The following is a 19,108-nucleotide window of genomic DNA, read 5'->3' as shown; positions in this document are numbered from 1 at the left end:
CTCCCTCAAATAAACAGTCCAGTCAGTCAACGACGTGTCCACGTACCTCAATATACTATATAGTCACACTATTCACTATTCAGTCCTTCAGTTTATCGGTTCAGTTGTAACTTGTTAGTATTTGTTGCACAGCACATAAGGAAGATACTGGTTGATTAATTTATTTTATAATTTGTTTATAAATACCAAACGCAAATTAATTTCAAACGAAATGGCATCAAAAAATCAATTTGTCACATTTAATAATGGTCAGAAATATCCAATTTTAGGATTTGGAACTTGGAAGGTAGACAATAAATTAATTAAAAATAACTAATACCTACAATTTAATTTTAATTATGTTTAAGTTATGAAATGTTTAGAAATAAGCTGTAGGTGCTTCTATTAAGTACCTACTAAATATTTAACTTTTTCTAGTACTTTCAATCACTGTACATTTTAATTTAATCCATAACTGAATTAAGTAGATATCTAGGTAATTATTTTAAGCAATACAAAGTAATAGGTATAAGTCCTATTTTTACGTTACAAGCTATGTAGGTACTATTGTTAAAATTGTAGCATTCCTAGGTTTTAAATTAAACATAAGAACGCATAAAGTACTTTAAGTAGATACAGAATATTATTATTCATATATTTTGCTTATATTACCTGTACAAGAGGTTTGAACAAACCAATGTATGTTGATACTAAGCATTAGACTCTAAAATGACATATTAAATCTTTATAATTAGTAAGATTTAAGTATAGGTAGTTTATATCATTGACCGAAAACCTATAACCTATGCTTAAACTTGTCAAGCTATAATATTGAAATACTATGATAGAATTAGATTACATAGTTTTTAAATAATAAAACACTTAATGATTACTAAAAGTATGTAATAAATTATGCTCATAATTAATTTTATTTTTTATTTATAGTCAAAGCCTGGTGAAGTTGAAGAAGCAGTCAAAGCTGCTATAGATACAGGATATAGACATATTGATTGTGCTATGGTTTATGAAAATGAAACTGAAGTAGGGAAAGCTATTAAGCAAAAAATTGATGAAGGTGTTGTTAAACGTGAAGATTTATTCATTACTAGTAAAGTAAGAATATTTATTAATTTTTATGAATTAAAATAACTATAAACACTACATTTTTAGTTGTGGAATACTTTTCATCAACCAGATTATGTTGAAACAGTACTAAAAAAAACTTTATCTAATTTGCAAATTGAATATTTGGATCTTTATTTAATTCACTGGCCTATGGCTTATAAGGTATGTTTTAGCTAATTACGACTAAGTAGGTATCTATAATAATTAATTTTTTATTATATTAGGAAGGTAAGTTGGAAGATGAATGGTTTCCAAAAGACGCTAATGGAGTTACAATCGAAGGAAATGGTTCTTACATAGAAACATGGAAAGCAATGGAAAATTTGGTTCAAAAAGGTCTTGTCAAGTCAATTGGTATATCAAACTTTAATAAAAAACAAACAGAAAACATATTAAATATAGCTACCATAAAGCCAGTTGTTAATCAAGTATGAATTTAATACTAATATATATAATATATACTAGATATCCCTATACATTTCGTTGCCTGTACAAAATGCATCCACATTAAATTTAATGTGGAATGTGTGGATAAATAATATTTTTGATTTTTTGATTTGGTGTATAGATGATATTTTTGACATATCAACTTTACATAGCTGTTTCATCCCACCCAATGTTGATTTTTTTTTTTTTAACTATATAAATTTGATTTTCTTTTCATTCTAGACCATCAGCTCATAAAGTATCAATAGTGCAAACCAAAAACAACAAAAAATACTTGTACTGTTATACTACATCAACTATTCTCTAATTTACTAATTTCTAATAATAATTGATTATTGGTAACAAAGATAAAAAAAAAATTCTTTGTATGCGTATTTGCCACCATAATATATCTAAAATATAGATAAATGTAAAAATGAAAATCTTTGTCATGCATATTCTCTGAAACTACTCATCCAATTATCTTGATTTTTTTAATGAAAAAGTACATTGTGGAGCAGGCTTAAATTTTGATGCTACAAATGACTTCAAAATTGAGTTATTCATTTATTAAATTATCAGCTAATATGCACTTAAAGATATATTTTTTCATCTGTGTTACCAATTATTAGTTATTATTAGAAATTAGTATTTTAGTGAATAGTTGATGTAGTATAGCAGTACAAAACTTTTTCATTATTTTTGGTGAATACTATTGAAACTTGTTGAACTGTTGGTTTTTGGTCCAAAATCTAATTTGTGTAATTAAAAAAAAAAATTAATGCTGTTAGTCAAAAAAAAAAATAATACCGGGCAGGCAGCTTATGTAAAGTTGATGAGTCAGAAGTATTATGTGTACACTAAATCAAAATGCCAAAAATATTATGTATCCACAAAAATAATACTAAATATTAGAATTAGGCAACCAAGTGCACAGGGATAGCTAATTATGTATGAAATTTAAAATAAAACACAAATACTTTATCTTTGTTTAGGTTGAATGTCATCCGTACTTAAATCAAAAGAAGTTAAAAGAATTTAGCGAACAAAATAATATACTCATAACTGCATACAGTCCTTTAGGATCTCCAGACAGACCTTGGGCAAAACCAGAAGATCCGTCTCTATTGGATGACCCAAAAATTGTTGCTATTGCAAAAAAATATAATAAAACTACTGCTCAAATTTTAATTAAGTATCAAGTACAAAGAGGCATTATTGTCATTCCAAAATCTGTGACTAAGAGTCGTATTGAATCAAACTTTGATATATGGGATTTCACATTGGAACAAGGAGATATAGATGCAATTGATACTTTTGATTGTAATGGCAGAGTTCTTCATCTTAACTGGTATGTTGAAATTTGATAATTATTAAAAAATAATGTATAATTGGATTTTTATTATTTATAGTTTTAATTAACATCATATATTTTCTTTTATTTGCAGGAATAGTCATTACAAGGATTATCCATTCCATGATGAATATTAATATTAATTAAAGAATTTTCTGCAATAAAACTTATAATTTTTAATTTTGTTGCCATATGATTTAAATGTATGGCATATTTTAATTTTATAATAGTCAAGTTAATAGATTTTCATAAATCACGCATAATTTGATACTTTTTTATTATTATATAAACACATCAAAAAAGCTATTAATTTACAATAGTTATTACATTTCATTTCATATATTATTCTAGTTTGTTACTTTAAATTTAGATTACCTTATTTTGTGGAAAATTATAAAATATATATTTATATACTTATTTAAAAGTTACTTTTTGGTTTCAATTATATTTTTTCACTAGGTATTAAAATAATTGAATTAGTGACAGAAAATTAAATGGTTTTTATCAAAATATTATTAAATTAGTTTTGTTATGTACCTATTGCCTATGCATGTATATAAAACCCTAGTAAAATATATAATTTGTTTATTAACATTAAAATAGAGAATGACATGTATAATAACCAGATAAATAAATTGATTAAATAGATTTAAACTACAAAGATCTACTTTTAAAATCAAGTACAATCTCAACATAATCATCATTTATCTATAATCAAACATAATATACATTATATAGGTTTCGAATTGAAATAATATGTGTGATTCTTAATTATAATAAACTATAAAAACTTACTGTGAGATTTAAAGTCTTAAATTATAATTATAATTTAGTAGCTTAATTAAAAAAATTATTTCAGTACTATACATTATTTAAATTGTTTCTTAAATTATGCAACTTTTTTCCATTTAGACATATCACACATATTATTTACCTAATGACTTTTTTTAATTTTGGGATTAAATTAATAAAATGATTACACTTATATTTGTATTCATTTTAAAAATTATTTTTAATTATATTATTTATTTTTAGTGGTTTATACTTAATCTACAAACTAATATGCAAAATATACATTTAAATAATAAATATGTTAATATTAAAATAATCTAAATACTAATTAATGATTAGGTAAGTATCCTAGATATAGAAGGAACCTTTGTTATTTTTTTATATTATGTGCCATGTATTAAACATTTAACAATTAAAAAAAATTGTAATAATGGAAAATATACTTAAATAAAAAATTCTGATTAAAAATTATAAAAACTAAATAACATGTTCAAGGCTAAATATCTAACCAATGTAATCTTCATATTGTATGCCTTTAAATGATAAATTTAGAATTATCAATAACTAATTAAACTAAATAAGAGATATGAAGGTCACTTCATCATCTAGAAAATGTATTTATATGAATTCCTTTTGTAATTATATTTTATTAATGGCTATTAATCATGTTAATTATTATTTATTAATCACTAATCATTACATGCTTCACTTAAAATTCAAATCTATTTTATTCATATACATTTCCACATAAATGTGTGAATGTATATTATTAAACAGAAGCGATGACCATTGGATAACTAGGTACTCAAAATATTGAATATATTTTACTTAAAACTTTTTTATTTCAATAGAAATAAAATGTATTGGTTTTTTTTTTTTTTTCATTTATGTTTCTATAGTTGTCCGATTTTATTATCATCATATGTGATTTTTCTCTCTATATATTATAATATACATACCTACCATTTCATATAATACTGATCTAGTTTTTAATTACCCATAACCTATAGGGTTATCTGTTTGTACTGTTTTTTTAAAATAAATTTCGGAATAGATGTACCATACATTTACGCTTTCAACAAAACAGTAGGTAATCTACCTATAAGTAAATAGTTACAGTCTATATAGGTAGGTTGATAAGTATAATATATTAATTAATAAGTAATTAGTTAAACATTTTAAATTTTAATGTATTAAATCTAAAAATATGTTATTACTTCGCGCCTTTTAACTAATACCTAACCAGTTAATCTAACCTAGGAACTAAACATGTCCAATTTTTTTGATAAATAAAAAATAATAGGTGTCGTAATGTCGTTTGATGTACTATTACTATTACTTTGTAGGTATTTAAAAAATAGTAAGTTCCTACGTCGTTACCTACGTATGGTAAAATTATTACGCGTTAGTTTTTAGTGCTCTTAAACGCAGGGGCGTTTCGTCAGGTGAGAACTTTGAGACTATGTCCTCCTTAAAACAGCTGCTTATAAATTAAATAATAATTAATTAAAAATAAAAGTGTATCGAAATATTTTTGTTTGAATTGAAAAAATATTATATTTTTTTTGTTTTTTTGTTTTGTTTATTATTATTGAAGGCCGCAAAATCTAAAACCTATAAATAGTTATTTCGATTAAAAATTAAAATATTAAGTATATTAGTAATTTCAATCGTAACATGCAAAGAGTGGCTGCTTTATCGTCCGGAGAGGTCTGAGGAGATTAAGCTGCGTATTATAATAATTGCTGTTGAAACAATTGAAACTGGGTTCACAATATTTGTCGTGCCGCTGCACCGTCATAAATCATAATTAATTAGGTACATTCATAATTTAATAATTATTATACGTTTATACTCTTCGGTATTTATTATTTTCGGCGTATTTTTAATGTTTGTAGTTATTTTCAAAATGCAAAATTACCAAATAATAATAGACTTTTGAAATTGAAATCATTAATCTCTTTGAACAGTATAAATTTAAGCATATACAATTATTTAATTAATTAAGTATAAGGTACCATTTAAGCATAATTAATGTTACAATGAGAGGGTTTTTCTTGTTCATTGTTGTACGGAGTTTATACGGCAGAAAAATGTTAAAAATAAATAAAATTTTCATACTTTTTTTGACAATTACTGTGTGCGTTGTATTATGGATATTGCATAGGTACTCATTACTCACTAAGTCACGTCACCTTCAGAATTGACCGTACCGATTTAGCTTAGAATAGCGAATGACAAATTATGTCAATCTCTCTATCCTATGCTAATAATAATATATCCGAAATAAATAAGTAAGTTCGGCAATAAACGTCGGAAATACTTTACTAATCGTCCCAGCTGTTCGAACAGATCGAACTTCTGCGAGTCGCAGACTGCCACAGCTGCATCGCCACTTACTTGAGTTCACGCTCAATGTTTATTAAGTAACTAATTTTCTCTCGAAGAATAAAATATAATTTTGTCTCAAAATGTATTAATATATTTTATTGTGTTAAAGCATTTCAAACGTCAACATCAATCCTTCCTTCTACCAACGTAGTTATAGGTAATGAATTTTGACACAAATTCAAATAATAGGTAACTCTCTTCTGACTAATTTTTTACGCGAATTTCAAGCGCTAATAATCAGTTGTAACTTGTAATTTCTTCTCACTATAGTTTTTGATTGACATGATTTAAAATGTTAAATAAATAAATAACACTTTTACATCTCAGTCAAATCATTTTACTTTAAAATGCCAATATTCTAATCAATCATAAAAAAAAACTAATTACGGTTCTAAATAAAAAAATAAATTTTAAAGCACTGATCTCAAAAACACATTTTAGGTGTCATCCTGATGGAGGGGCCGCGATCATTTTATTAAATCATTGCTCCAATTTACCCCTGATCCTTTAGTTAGATTTTATACAAACGGCACTAACTATCTTTAAGTTAATCACTACCGCCTAGGTATTCATTACTGTAGAAACGTAGGTACCTACTATCCTTAATATAAAATTACGCCTTCACAATTAGAATCCTACTTAATTTCTCTTCGTGATTACTGAAATGTAGGTGGTTATTTAAACGTTATAAATTAAATTTGGGGCTGTCACACAATAAACCCAAAATGCATTCTTTATTTAAAGTCAAAGTGGCTACATCCTCTTAAAATTGTTTCCGTTTTCGCCTTGCGAACCATTCGAATACACTTACTTTTACACTCAACTCATTAAACATTTCTGGAAATCCAGCGCGAAGACTTAAAAGGTTGTGGACAGTTAAGTTATGATGTTACGATTGTTTGGTTTAGTTTAGTTAACTGACAGTAAAAAAAATAAATAATAATAATAATAATAAATGTATAATATATATATATATATATATAATAGGTAGTTTAACAAGAAAGTAACAAATTTTTCATGCGTTTAAATATTACTACCTACTGAGTAATTACTCTGTCAAGCTTTCATATAATTTATATTATAATTTTTATTTCCTAGTTCCTACATCATTAGGCATTTTGATATTTGTAAGTAAATGTAACCATCATGGCATCATCATTCATCACAGATTGTATAATACATTCTGATAAATGTTTAAAAAAAAACAGGATAATACCAAGGTATTTTAGGTTAAATAATATTTTTATCTAACTGATAATAAAATAGATGAAAACCTTACAACTTTTAAACTATACAATTTGTCATTTATCAGTATAATAACTATAATAAATAATAATTTGATAAATAGATACTTAAATTAGTTAAATTACTATTGATGAGCAATGAATATTGACTACTGACATTTAACATTCTGTCTTCTGTATAAGTTACTGTGTATATTATATAACTAAAAAGTAAAATACTCCAATAACCAGTATCATAGTTTACATTTTAATTTTAACATTTTATAGTATCATACCTTCATACTTAAAACTATATCTAGTTCTACATTTTTGTTTTAAGAAGTATTTTTTTAATTACCAATCAGATAAATACTTTAATATGGCATCTAATTTGACAAAAATGGTTAAGTTTAATAACGGTCAATTATATCCAATCTTAGGTCTGGGGACTTGGCAGGTAATGTATATTTATGTATCTACCTATATTTACTTAATAATTATTACTACTTACATTGTTTTTTGTTATTTTTTTTTTATTTTCTCATAAAGAAGGTTTATTTACAATCTGTATTTTAAAAGTATATACAATATACAAACGAGATAATAAAGATACAAGTATAGTAGAGATAGTAGAGGGAAAGATGCCCATTGGTGGCACCTCGGAAAATGTTTCATGATTATAACTTATAAGTAAAACTATATAAAATGTTCATTTTTCTAGGCGTCACTATTCATTGATGATTCACAGCACACTGAGATCATTAACTCTATAAAAAGTGCAATTGACATAGGATATCGTCATTTTGACTGTGCTGCTATTTATAACAATGAAAAACTTTTGGGAAAGGCTATAAATGATAAAATTTTAGAAGGTGTTGTTAAAAGAGATGAACTATTTATCACTAGTAAGGTATGTCGTGAATATATATTTGTAGAAATTATAATTATTTTAATGTAAATCAAACAATGTTTATGTATATTTTAAATGTCTTGAAAGAATTTAGAATTTGTTTAAACTAAATACTAACCTTGACTTATATACTTAAATACTTTCTATAACTATTTACATAAAATTAAGGATTATAATATTTTGTAGGTACTCAATACATTTATTCTATAGTCGTAAGTGACAATTATTTGGTTGTAAATATATTGATGAAAAAATTACATAATAATTCCAATAAAATAATGATAGGCTAACAAATTAAAAATGGATTTTACTTACCTATACGGCTATACTTCTGTTTTAAATCACAAAATAAATATATTATTAGTAAACTGTAGAATTCTGTAATTATGCTTAATAATAATCAATTTGTTATTTTTAGATGATATTAACTTATTTGTTTAATTTGTTTAAGCTTTGGAATAATAAGCATAGATTTGAACTGGTAGAAGAAGCACTGAAGAATACTTTGAATGATTTATGTTTGAGTTATGTAGATTTATATCTTATTCATTGGCCTTTTGGAACTAGTGTAAATAATATTTTAAATATGTATAAAACTTAAAATCAAAATTTATCTACCAATAATATTATCATCATGTTTTATATTTTAGGAAGATCCTAATGCTACTGACAGTGAAGGGCGATTATTAGGCTCTGGTATTTCTTACTTAGAAACTTGGAAAGCCATGGAAGGATGTGTTCAAAAAGGTCTCACAAAATCGATTGGAGTGTCAAATTTCAATATTAGACAATTAAAAGATATTTTGGAAATAGCTACTATTAAACCAGTTGTAAATCAGGTAAATCAGTTTTAAAACATACGTATATTTTGTTCTAAGTTTGATAATTAAGTTTGAAAACTTTTTTATAAACTATATTTTTTTATAACAATAATTTTAAATCAATGGATATACACTATTTATTTTATTTAGTCTATAAATATGTATTATATTTATGAAGGTACAAGTTTAAAATAATAATATTAATGTAAACAATTTGTAAAACATTTTGTTATTTTAGGTTGAATGTCATCCTTATTTATCACAAAATAAACTGAAAGAATTTTGTGAGAGTAATGGTATACTATTAACTGGTTATGCACCATTAGGATCAGCAAAAAGATCGTGGGCAGGACCAGAAGAAGATGCTATTTTAGATGAACCTATTGTAAAACAGTTAGCTGATAAATATAAAAAAACTAATGCTCAAATATTAATAAAATTCCAAGTAATAATTTTATTAGATATTTTTCTAATTTGTTTCAAACTTTTTTTGTATTAAAAAAAATTTAAAAAATAGATTCAAAGAGGTATTATAGTCATACCAAAATCATCCAATCCAAAGAGACAGAAAGAAAATTTTGATGTTTGGGATTTTGAGTTAACTTCACAAGATATAGATTTACTTGAATCGTTGAATAAAAATGCTCGTTATTTTGAATATAATTCGTAAGTTGAAAGTATTATTATTTTATATTCTTAAATAAATATTTAAAAAATGTATTGATCTTTCTCTTCTTTTTTTTTTTTTTTTTTTAGTGCAAATCATTTAAAAGATTACCCATTTTTTGATGAAGCCTAATTTGAATATTTGAAGATAAAATTTAAGATTTTGGCTAAAATTAAAATCTCAACGCTTATAAATATTAAATATGTTAAAAATGCAATATTGATTAACCTTATAAACCATAATGTACAAGTTTATTAGTACACTTGTTTTTTAAATTATATTTTCTTAATGTTTATTTTTCTTTGTTTATACTGACGTTTTTCTAAACAAGTCTTGTTTTCTTTTCATAAACTGATAGATTAATTTCATTTTAAATTAAATATCAAGTGTGTAATAATAGTTAAACTGTTTTTTGTCTTCTGCTAATTCCGCTTATACTAAAATATAATTATTATGATTATATAAAATACTTATTAAAATACTTTGAAGTAAGTATTAACTGTATCGTAAGTGATCTACTTAAATTTTATAATATGTTACTCATTGGTGTCATAAGGTAATAAAAAAAAAAAAAAAAAAATACATACAAATTATTAAAGTAAAATTTATTAAATATTAATTTATAATAAAGTATTTCCCATAAAATATTATCATTAAAAAGAACACAAACAAATAATTAAAAATCATTTATTAAAATGTATTTATAAAAAATGGTGTTGTATAAAAATATTATTACTACTATTAATTATTCAAGTAAAGTTGCTTTTATACCATTTAAAAAATCATCAATAACTGAATCTTATAATGATTGCATAGATCACAACTATTTTTTGCAATTGTTTTTTTAGCAAAGGAGAAATTCCATTGACACATATTGAATATATTTGCTTCTTATGACACTATGCACCTTTAATATGCTGAGTTTATGTTCTAGTTTATGAATTTATAAACGTGGTCCTTATTTTTATTGATTAGCTTAATAAATTATAAATTATACTAATTTTTGTACATCCATTTCGACACATTTACCTATTGTAATTGATGAGAGAATAATACTATGTACAATTATTGAAATTACATTATTTTCTTGCTTCTTAAAATTTATTTAGCTACTGGTGCCCAAATCTCTTATCATTTTTTTTTATACTGTATAAACAAATATGTTAGTAATTTTAATATATTTTTATTCTGTTAATTAACTTCTTTCACTTCTTTAAATGCATTTTCTTACACTTCCAGTTGTTTTTTATTGATTTATTCCGATTAATTTTTTTTCATACTTTTTAATACATTAATCTTCATTTTGGGGTGAGCTATTAATAATCATTCATCAATAAATCTGATCGTTGTTTTGATTTAAAAATCAAATTAAACTTGTAAGTTAATAACAATGTAATGTTTATATAGGTACTTTCTATTATAACTAATTAAATATATTATTTGCCATGAGTGTTACAATAAGCATAAAAAAAGCAGTCATCCAATGGCATCACTTCATAATTAAAATGTTAATAATATAACAAATAAAATATTTTTTCAACAATTATACTATATTATTAATAGGAGAATAAATTATTTTAATAGCAATTTAAATATATCATTAGAAATACTTGTACTAATATAACATGCTAAGCTAACTCTTAATTATTTTTTGTATGCAATGATTTATTATTGAATTTAAATTTAATACATTAAGTACATTATAGTAATTAGTTCAATGGCAAGGTAGACACTCAATGCTTACTGCATGGCAGAGTGGTTAGGTATACCTACTTTGAGTGTTTTTTCCTTTTTTTTTATACTTATATTTATGTATCTAGGTAATAAAAAGTTCATTCTTTTTATACTGAAGGTAATTAGGTACTATTTATAATACATTTAGTAACTAAATATTAAACACTTCAAACTGTGAGATTACTTGTATATCATATATTATCAGTATTAGGAACGTTCAGTCTTTTAAGAAGGAAGTCGTTCATTGTGTTTTTTTCAAACAAACGTATTTACGTTCATTGAAAAAATGAACGTATTCAATAACTTTTATTGTTTTTTTTGTAAATAGTTTACCTGACTCAACCCAACAATGAAAACACAATTTAGTGCATATAAAAATTTTGAAAATGATAAAATTAAGCAAATAGGTACTAGAGAACTAGGCACACAACAGAGATTTAATAATTTGTCATCAAATAAAATAAGTATATATTTAATGGGAATTATAATTGGAAAATATTATATAAAATAAAATAATCAATATATTTTTTGCGTATATTTAATAAATTGTAAAAAAGTTGAGCGTCTTAAAAATCGTTCAAATCCGTTAAAAATATAAACGTCGGTTCGCGTTTATACTATTTGAATATATTGATGTGAACTATGAACGACGTTCTTTCCAAACACTGTTAATATACATATTAGGTAGGTACTGAACTATCGTTCATTCCGCTCAGAATCTAAAAGCGTCATATTAGGTACCTATGTTAAGAATTTTATTTTGTTTGGGGGGAAGAGGTGTCGCCGCATACTCGGCTCCTTCTCACTCCTAAATAAATAAATAAATTAACCATAATATTTATAATATGTACCTAGGTATAAATGTTTAAGGATTTTTATCATCATTTCGTTTGTGTTTTAATATTAAATATAGTTGTAGAATAACTTTGATTTTGGGACAATCATTATTCATTATGTATTTCTGTGGTTCAAAAGATTTAAGGAGAGAGGTCCTATCACAGAATACTGTTTTCATTAGGTTGATATTATTATTATCAAATTTCTATTAAGTTAATACCTATTCATTACAAATAGGTATATAGGTATTTAATATTTTTATTTATACATCTGTGGTATTAAATAATAATTATTAAAACTATTATAAAATATAAATACTAAATACTAAAATAATTATTTTATTATAATAAACCGATTAGTTTTAGCCTTTAGCACCATGGCAGTCATGCCACCATAAACTATAGATAAACTATGACTATTTAATTTCTTGTGTGTGGATTTTAAAAAGCAGTTAGCAGTGCCTTATTAGTTATTAGTTATTACCATTACCTAATATTTTAGTTCTAAACTTCTAAAGTAAATCTAGTCTCTAGAGCAAGTTCTATACATCAATCTTCATTTCATCAATTATTGTATTTATCGTTTATGGTGATCATATTTTTATAGAAATATAATAGTTTTTGTCTTATTTTTCGCGCTCATTTCTTGCGATTGAGTAATTTTTGTATTGTAATAATATGTCGTCGTCTTCATCTGTGAAAATGGTGAAGTTTAACAATGGTCAACAGTATCCAATTTTAGGCTTGGGCACTTGGCAGGTAATATCAAAAATTGTTTAACTTTTTTAATATATATTTTTTTATTGTTTTCATTTTGTTTTCTTTGTTAAAGAATTAAGTAGTTATATTTTTGTATGTATCTATTTGAAAATATTTGTTACACATTTATTTACTTATACTATGTATACTTATTGTGAGATTATATCATTCATTTTTAGACCAAACCTGAATTAAAAGAATCTGAACAGATAGAGATTTATAATGCAGTAAAAAGTGCAATTGATATAGGATATCGTCACTTTGATTGTGCGGCTTTTTACAACAATGAAAATTCCATAGGAAAGGCTATTGCCGAAAAAATTAAAGAAGGAGTTGTGAAAAGAGAAGAATTATATATTACTAGTAAGGTATGTACCTTAAAACTGTATTATGATATTGCCAAATTACTGTTTAATTCTAAATCTTGGTGTCACATAATTCTAAATTAAAAATGTCTTGTTTATTATTTTTTAATTATATAAATTATTAAATTATTTATAATTATTAAATATATACATATTTTAGAATATGATGTTAAAGATTCAAAAAGTTATTTCAGTTACTACTAAGACAAGAATGTTACGTTTTAGTTGTTTTCCCACCTATTTTATACAATATTATTAAAAAGAGCAGTACTATTTCTTTTTATGAATAATAATAGTTTATTTGTACCTAAATAATATAATGTATTCAGTAGTTGAATTATATCATTAAATTTAAAATTGTACTAGGTACATTGTTGCTAAGTGTTATTAGAAAAAATAAAACCAAGAAATAATTGAACAATTACATTACTGATAATTTTTTCATCTTATAATTTTATTTAATTATAGGGTAATTAATTGATAATTTTAATATTTTTCTAGATACTACAATTTAGGTCTTATAGACAATATGTTATTAGACATGTATAGACAAATGCAGGTTATCGTCTATATGAACCTTCTTCTTCTTAATAATATTAGTTGTATGAATTAGTTTTATTTTTATGAAGTTAATATAATTTATTTTTTATTTATATTTTGATTACCACTTTCAATACCAATGCTGAAGTAGTTTTTTTAAGGCAATTGCTTCAAGATCAAAGTGGGATGGGTGAATAGGTAGATGCCAGACAACAGATTTAGTGTGATCAAAAATTTTTCATAGTAATATTTATATTGTACTCAAAATAAAGAAAAAAAAATGCAGATTAAAAGTTATTGTGCATGGTTGGCCAAATGGTAGTTTGCCTCAGGTCTGAAATCTTTTCAGCATACTATTGACCACTTAAATTTATATTTTTTTTTCACATATTTTTTTGTTTAGTTATTATATATTATTTAAAGTATTATATTAATGTATTCAAATTGTTATTTTTTTAGCTATGGAATAATAAACATAAACCCACAGAAGTAGAAGATTCATTAAAGAATAGTTTAAGATTGCTGGGTTTAGATTACCTAGATTTATACCTTATTCATTGGCCATTAGCAACAAGTGTAAATAAGTTATTTTTAAACTATTGTGTAGCTTTTAAGTGGAAATTAATTTTTTTTATAATTTTAGGATCATCTTACTGTTATAAATGGTGAAAATGTTTATATTGGCACTGATGATTCTTATTTAGATACATGGAAAGCTATGGAAAAATGTGCCCAATTAGGACTCACAAAATCAATAGGAATTTCAAATTTTAATATTAAACAAGTAAAAGATATTTTAGAAATAGCAACAATAAAACCAGCTGTTAATCAGGTAATAGTACTGGACAAATCATTAAATCTAAAAATTGTACTTAACTCAGCACAGTTAATCAAAATTGTCAACAATTGTTAAATTCTGTGGTGTTATGCTACTTAATTTATTTTAATGACTGAGAATTCAAAACATCTTGATTATTTTTAGTAATCTTAAATTATGTAAAATATTCATGTACCTAAATTAAATTTAAAAAAATATAAATTAAGGAATTAATATAACGGTACATTAAATCTAATTAAATATAAATGATTTTTAAAAATAATTGAATAATATTAATAAATTTATAAATTATATAATAACTTTAACATATAATCATATGGTATTAATTATCATTAAGTAATTAAATAAATTTATTAACTTTTAATTTTTTTCCATAATTCCTTTAAACTCATTATTGTATACTAAATAGATATTTTTACTTCACATTAAGTATTTAATAACCTAATCAAATTTATTGAGTGTAAATTATTGAGTTAGTTATATCTATACATAATTGATTAACAATAAATATTTTACTACAGATTTATATTACAGCCCACAGCTAGCAGACTCATACCACCTTACTAGGGACATACATAAAAAAAAGTTTTGGGTGGTGTTTTTGAAAATCAGTTATTGAAAAATGGAATTTTTTTTAATCAATATAGGAAATACACAATAGGTATATCTAATAGGAAATATGCCAATAATACACAACAGGTATAATTTTATTTCATTTATAAATCCTGTTTTAGTATTTTTATTAGTTTTTTCAAATTATATTAAAATTTTAATTTGTTAATATTAAATTTTAATTTTGCTTTAGCTGATTTTTCACAAACATAATGTAATATTATACTTGTCTAAAAGTATAATATAATGATTAACATTAAAATGTAATAAGTAAATAATCATACAAATAATCAAATATATGGGGGGGGGGGGTGTTTGAACATTCAAAACACCCCCCTGTGTATGTCCCTGCACCTTATCCACTTTACTTAGCTAGAGTACTATGCTTCTAAAAATTATTTTTATAGCATTGATTATAAATGCTAGTATTTATAATTAATGGTATTAATTATAAGTGGTAATGGTAATATTCAAGATAATCCTTACAAATGTTACATTGTATCTCTAAAATTGTAATTCATTATAAATTATAATTCATGTAATAGCTATTGATGTAATTTTTTAGGTTGAAAATCATCCTTATTTAACTCAAAATAAACTTAAAGAGGTTTGTGAGAGTAATGGAATACTATTAACTGCTTATGGACCTTTAGGATCACCTTACAGAGTAGCAAACTCAAAAGGATTAGTACTTTTAGATGATCCAATAGTTAAGCAAATAGCTGATAAGCATAAAAAGACCAATGCTCAAATATTAATAAGATTTCAGGTAATGATGTACTTAGTTATTTTTAAAAGAATAGATTTGTATCATTTTTTTATTTTTACGATTGCAAGAAAACTTAATTATGTATTATTGTCATATGATATGCAGTGTTGTTTAAATTCTTTAATTGTTACATATTATAGAAATTTTAATCAGAACAGCTTATTAATACTAGTTCCAAAAAACAAATGTTGTATATACCAGCGTTTCTCAACCTTTTTGTGGTGGCGACCCCTTTTTTGAATTTCAATTTTTTAGCGACCCCCTACATATATTATATTTTTTTGTATATTTGCATAGATTATTATTAATTACTGTAATAATACTGTACACGATACAATGTTTTATATTTATTGATTTTATTTTTTCATTATTTTATTTTATTATTTGAACTTTAAAATTTTTGTATTTAAATTTTAAATCATACGTTAGCTACCCTAATTAATAAGTTGGCGACCTCTAAGAGGGTTGTGACCCCCTGATTGAGAAACACTAGTATATACTCTATAACTCTAGTTTCAATTAATGCTCTTAATTTATAGATCCTTTTTATTAAATTTTTTTGTATTGTTAAATTAAGGTTCAAAGAGGTGCCTTAGTCATACCAAAATCATCTAATCCAGAAAGACAAAAAGAAAATTTTGATATCTGGGATTTTGAGATAAGCAAGGAAGATATGGATTTACTGGAGTCATTAAACCAAAATTTACGTTATGTTCTTTTCAAACCGTAAGCTAAAATAATGAATATAATATTGTGTAGTTTATTTTTCAAATTTTACTATTTTAATTTAATTGTATTTCTATTTTTCTTTTTTTAGAGGAATGTACTTGAAAGACTATCCATTTAATGAGGAACCATGAACATCAGTGATTAATAGACTAATAAAAGCAGTGTTCTAATACTGTAGTGTTCTGAATAAGAAATATAAGAATAAATTAAATTTGTCTTTTAAAATAGATCTGAGAGACTCGAAAATTAAATTATTATGTAAAAATATCTAAAATTAAAAAAATCAAGATAGCACAGATGTCTAGTGTTGGCAAACATTATGTTACTTTGGAAGTTTGTGGTTTATTATTATAAATTTAAAAGTAGTAAAAAATATATATACCTATTGTATTGTAATTTAATATGTGATAGTTATATTATTATTACATAAACATTTTAAGATGATTATTAAAATAATTTATGCTCATACATAATTTTTTAAATGAAATATGTTCCTTTGATTTAGTTAAGTATTTATTGAAACATTTTGAAAACAAATTAATCATATTACCGAAAGTATCATACATATTTTTTTATTTCTCATTGTGTAATGCATATTAAATAGAAATTATAGAAATAGATTTCTCATTATAAATCTGTATCTTAAAATGTTTTATGATTGTTTTTTTTTTATTATTCAGTTTTGTTACTCCTGTAATAAAATTGATAACAATTATAATATTAAATTAAAAACATTACTTATATAAATTAAACTAGTGATGTACCATAAATAATAGTAAATAAAATGATGTGTTATTAGAAATAGTAATTTAAAATATAATATTGTGTAGCTTAGTTATAAAACGAGAACATATCTTCTTAAATATTTTCTCTTAAGTCCATTTAATAATTTTACTTAAGTTTTGATAATAGAATACTACATAGAATTCTCTGCTTGTTCTTTCAAACTAATCATGAAAGTACACTAGAATTTAGGTCATGTAATACACTGAAATATAATCATTTTCAAAATATTTTAGATGATAAGTTTTAAAGAATCAAAAAAATCTTTTTATGAACAATTTCAAAACAATAGTTGCTTTTAACATTGGAAAAATCATAATACCAATTACATAATTTATTATGATTGTGGTTAATTGCATTGCCATATATTGAAGTAATTGAGCAAATTCAAACTATAAACATTAAAATTAAAAAAAAATATTTACTTTCATATCTTTGTTTAGATAACAAGTTTAGTTTGATAAAAATTTGAGTACTTTTAGAAAGAGACTACATGCATCTAGATTCTAGATAGTTAACTCCAACAAATTTGTACCTGGGGGGGACATAGTTGGAAAAGTTACTCCTTACTCTTATGTTATTAGTTACATAATTAAGGTGTAACTAGATTATTTTTGTCACTTAAATATAAGGCGAATAGTGTTAAATTACTATTGTAACTCAAAAGTAACTTGTTAAAATGACTACTTTTAAAATTGTTCAAGTATTATGTTTTATTCATATATTATATCTGATTAAGTATCTATAAAAAAAATATTCCTAATAATCATAACCTACCTTATAATGGTTAACAAATTGCATACTTTCATTAAAGTTTAATTTCAAAAGGTTGTCTACAAATTGTGCTAATTTCATGCTTTCTGGTAAAAATGTCTGGGATTAAAATTGGTTATATATAAACATATAGGTAATATCATACCTATCTATCTATTATATTTAGATTATAACTTGTCTATTTATGTTTTAGATAAATATTTATATTCCCAATGATTTTAATTAGGTTATTAAAATTACCTATTTATTACATTTTTATAAATAACTATTGCATTTAAAATTAAAAAAAAAAATTAATATTGACAATACTGTGTATAGCTTATAGGGACCAGTCGAAAGCAATATTTAATTTTTAATACATTAAATTTTAATCTGAGAGTAACTGAGTAAATTTTGGGATAGGATTCAAGCGGAGCTATGCCCCCAAACCCCACCCTATTTGTGCCTATGACAATGAACAATGATCCTATAGCCTTATTAAAGGTGTTTTATAGAAGCTCTTGATGGGAATGATGTATGTAATTTTAGAAATTTATGTTTTATCATTAGTTAATTATTTAATATTAATTCTAAACTGCTTTGATAAAAAATCATTAATATAATGCTCGATTTCATTAACACATTAGGTACCTATACTAATCTACCATTGTTGGTTTTAACTAGGCAATTTAAAAAGGATTT

At 23.9% G+C, this 19,108-nt stretch overlaps 2 protein-coding genes across 2 annotated transcripts; both read left to right on the top strand.

Moving 5' to 3' along the window:
* On the top strand, window positions 1-9,983 carry LOC112594002. Its single transcript, XM_025338590.1, has 13 exons — window positions 1-286; window positions 925-1,092; window positions 1,150-1,266; window positions 1,329-1,532; window positions 2,526-2,881; window positions 2,979-2,983; window positions 7,524-7,747; window positions 8,012-8,200; window positions 8,652-8,768; window positions 8,851-9,039; window positions 9,260-9,466; window positions 9,539-9,687; window positions 9,778-9,983. The coding sequence occupies exons 1-13, from the start codon at window positions 212-214 to the stop codon at window positions 9,818-9,820; spliced, it is 2,043 nt and encodes a 680-aa protein (XP_025194375.1). The 5' UTR covers window positions 1-211; the 3' UTR covers window positions 9,821-9,983.
* Window positions 9,984-12,564: 2,581 nt separating this feature from the next.
* Window positions 12,565-17,271, top strand: LOC112594008 (1,5-anhydro-D-fructose reductase-like). The gene is made up of 7 exons (XM_025338595.1): window positions 12,565-13,017; window positions 13,197-13,385; window positions 14,382-14,498; window positions 14,566-14,754; window positions 15,938-16,141; window positions 16,719-16,867; window positions 16,959-17,271. The coding sequence occupies exons 1-7, from the start codon at window positions 12,937-12,939 to the stop codon at window positions 16,999-17,001; spliced, it is 972 nt and encodes a 323-aa protein (XP_025194380.1). The 5' UTR covers window positions 12,565-12,936; the 3' UTR covers window positions 17,002-17,271.
* The last annotated feature ends 1,837 nt before the right edge of the window (window positions 17,272-19,108 follow it).

The sequence above is a fragment of the Melanaphis sacchari genome, unplaced genomic scaffold (assembly GCF_002803265.2).
Source record: "Melanaphis sacchari strain LSU unplaced genomic scaffold, SCAv2.0 Contig21_pilon_pilon, whole genome shotgun sequence".
Classification (NCBI taxonomy): Eukaryota; Metazoa; Arthropoda; class Insecta; order Hemiptera; family Aphididae; genus Melanaphis; species Melanaphis sacchari.
The sequence above is the reverse complement of the archived record's forward strand: the minus strand, read 5'-3'. Positions and strand labels throughout refer to the sequence as shown.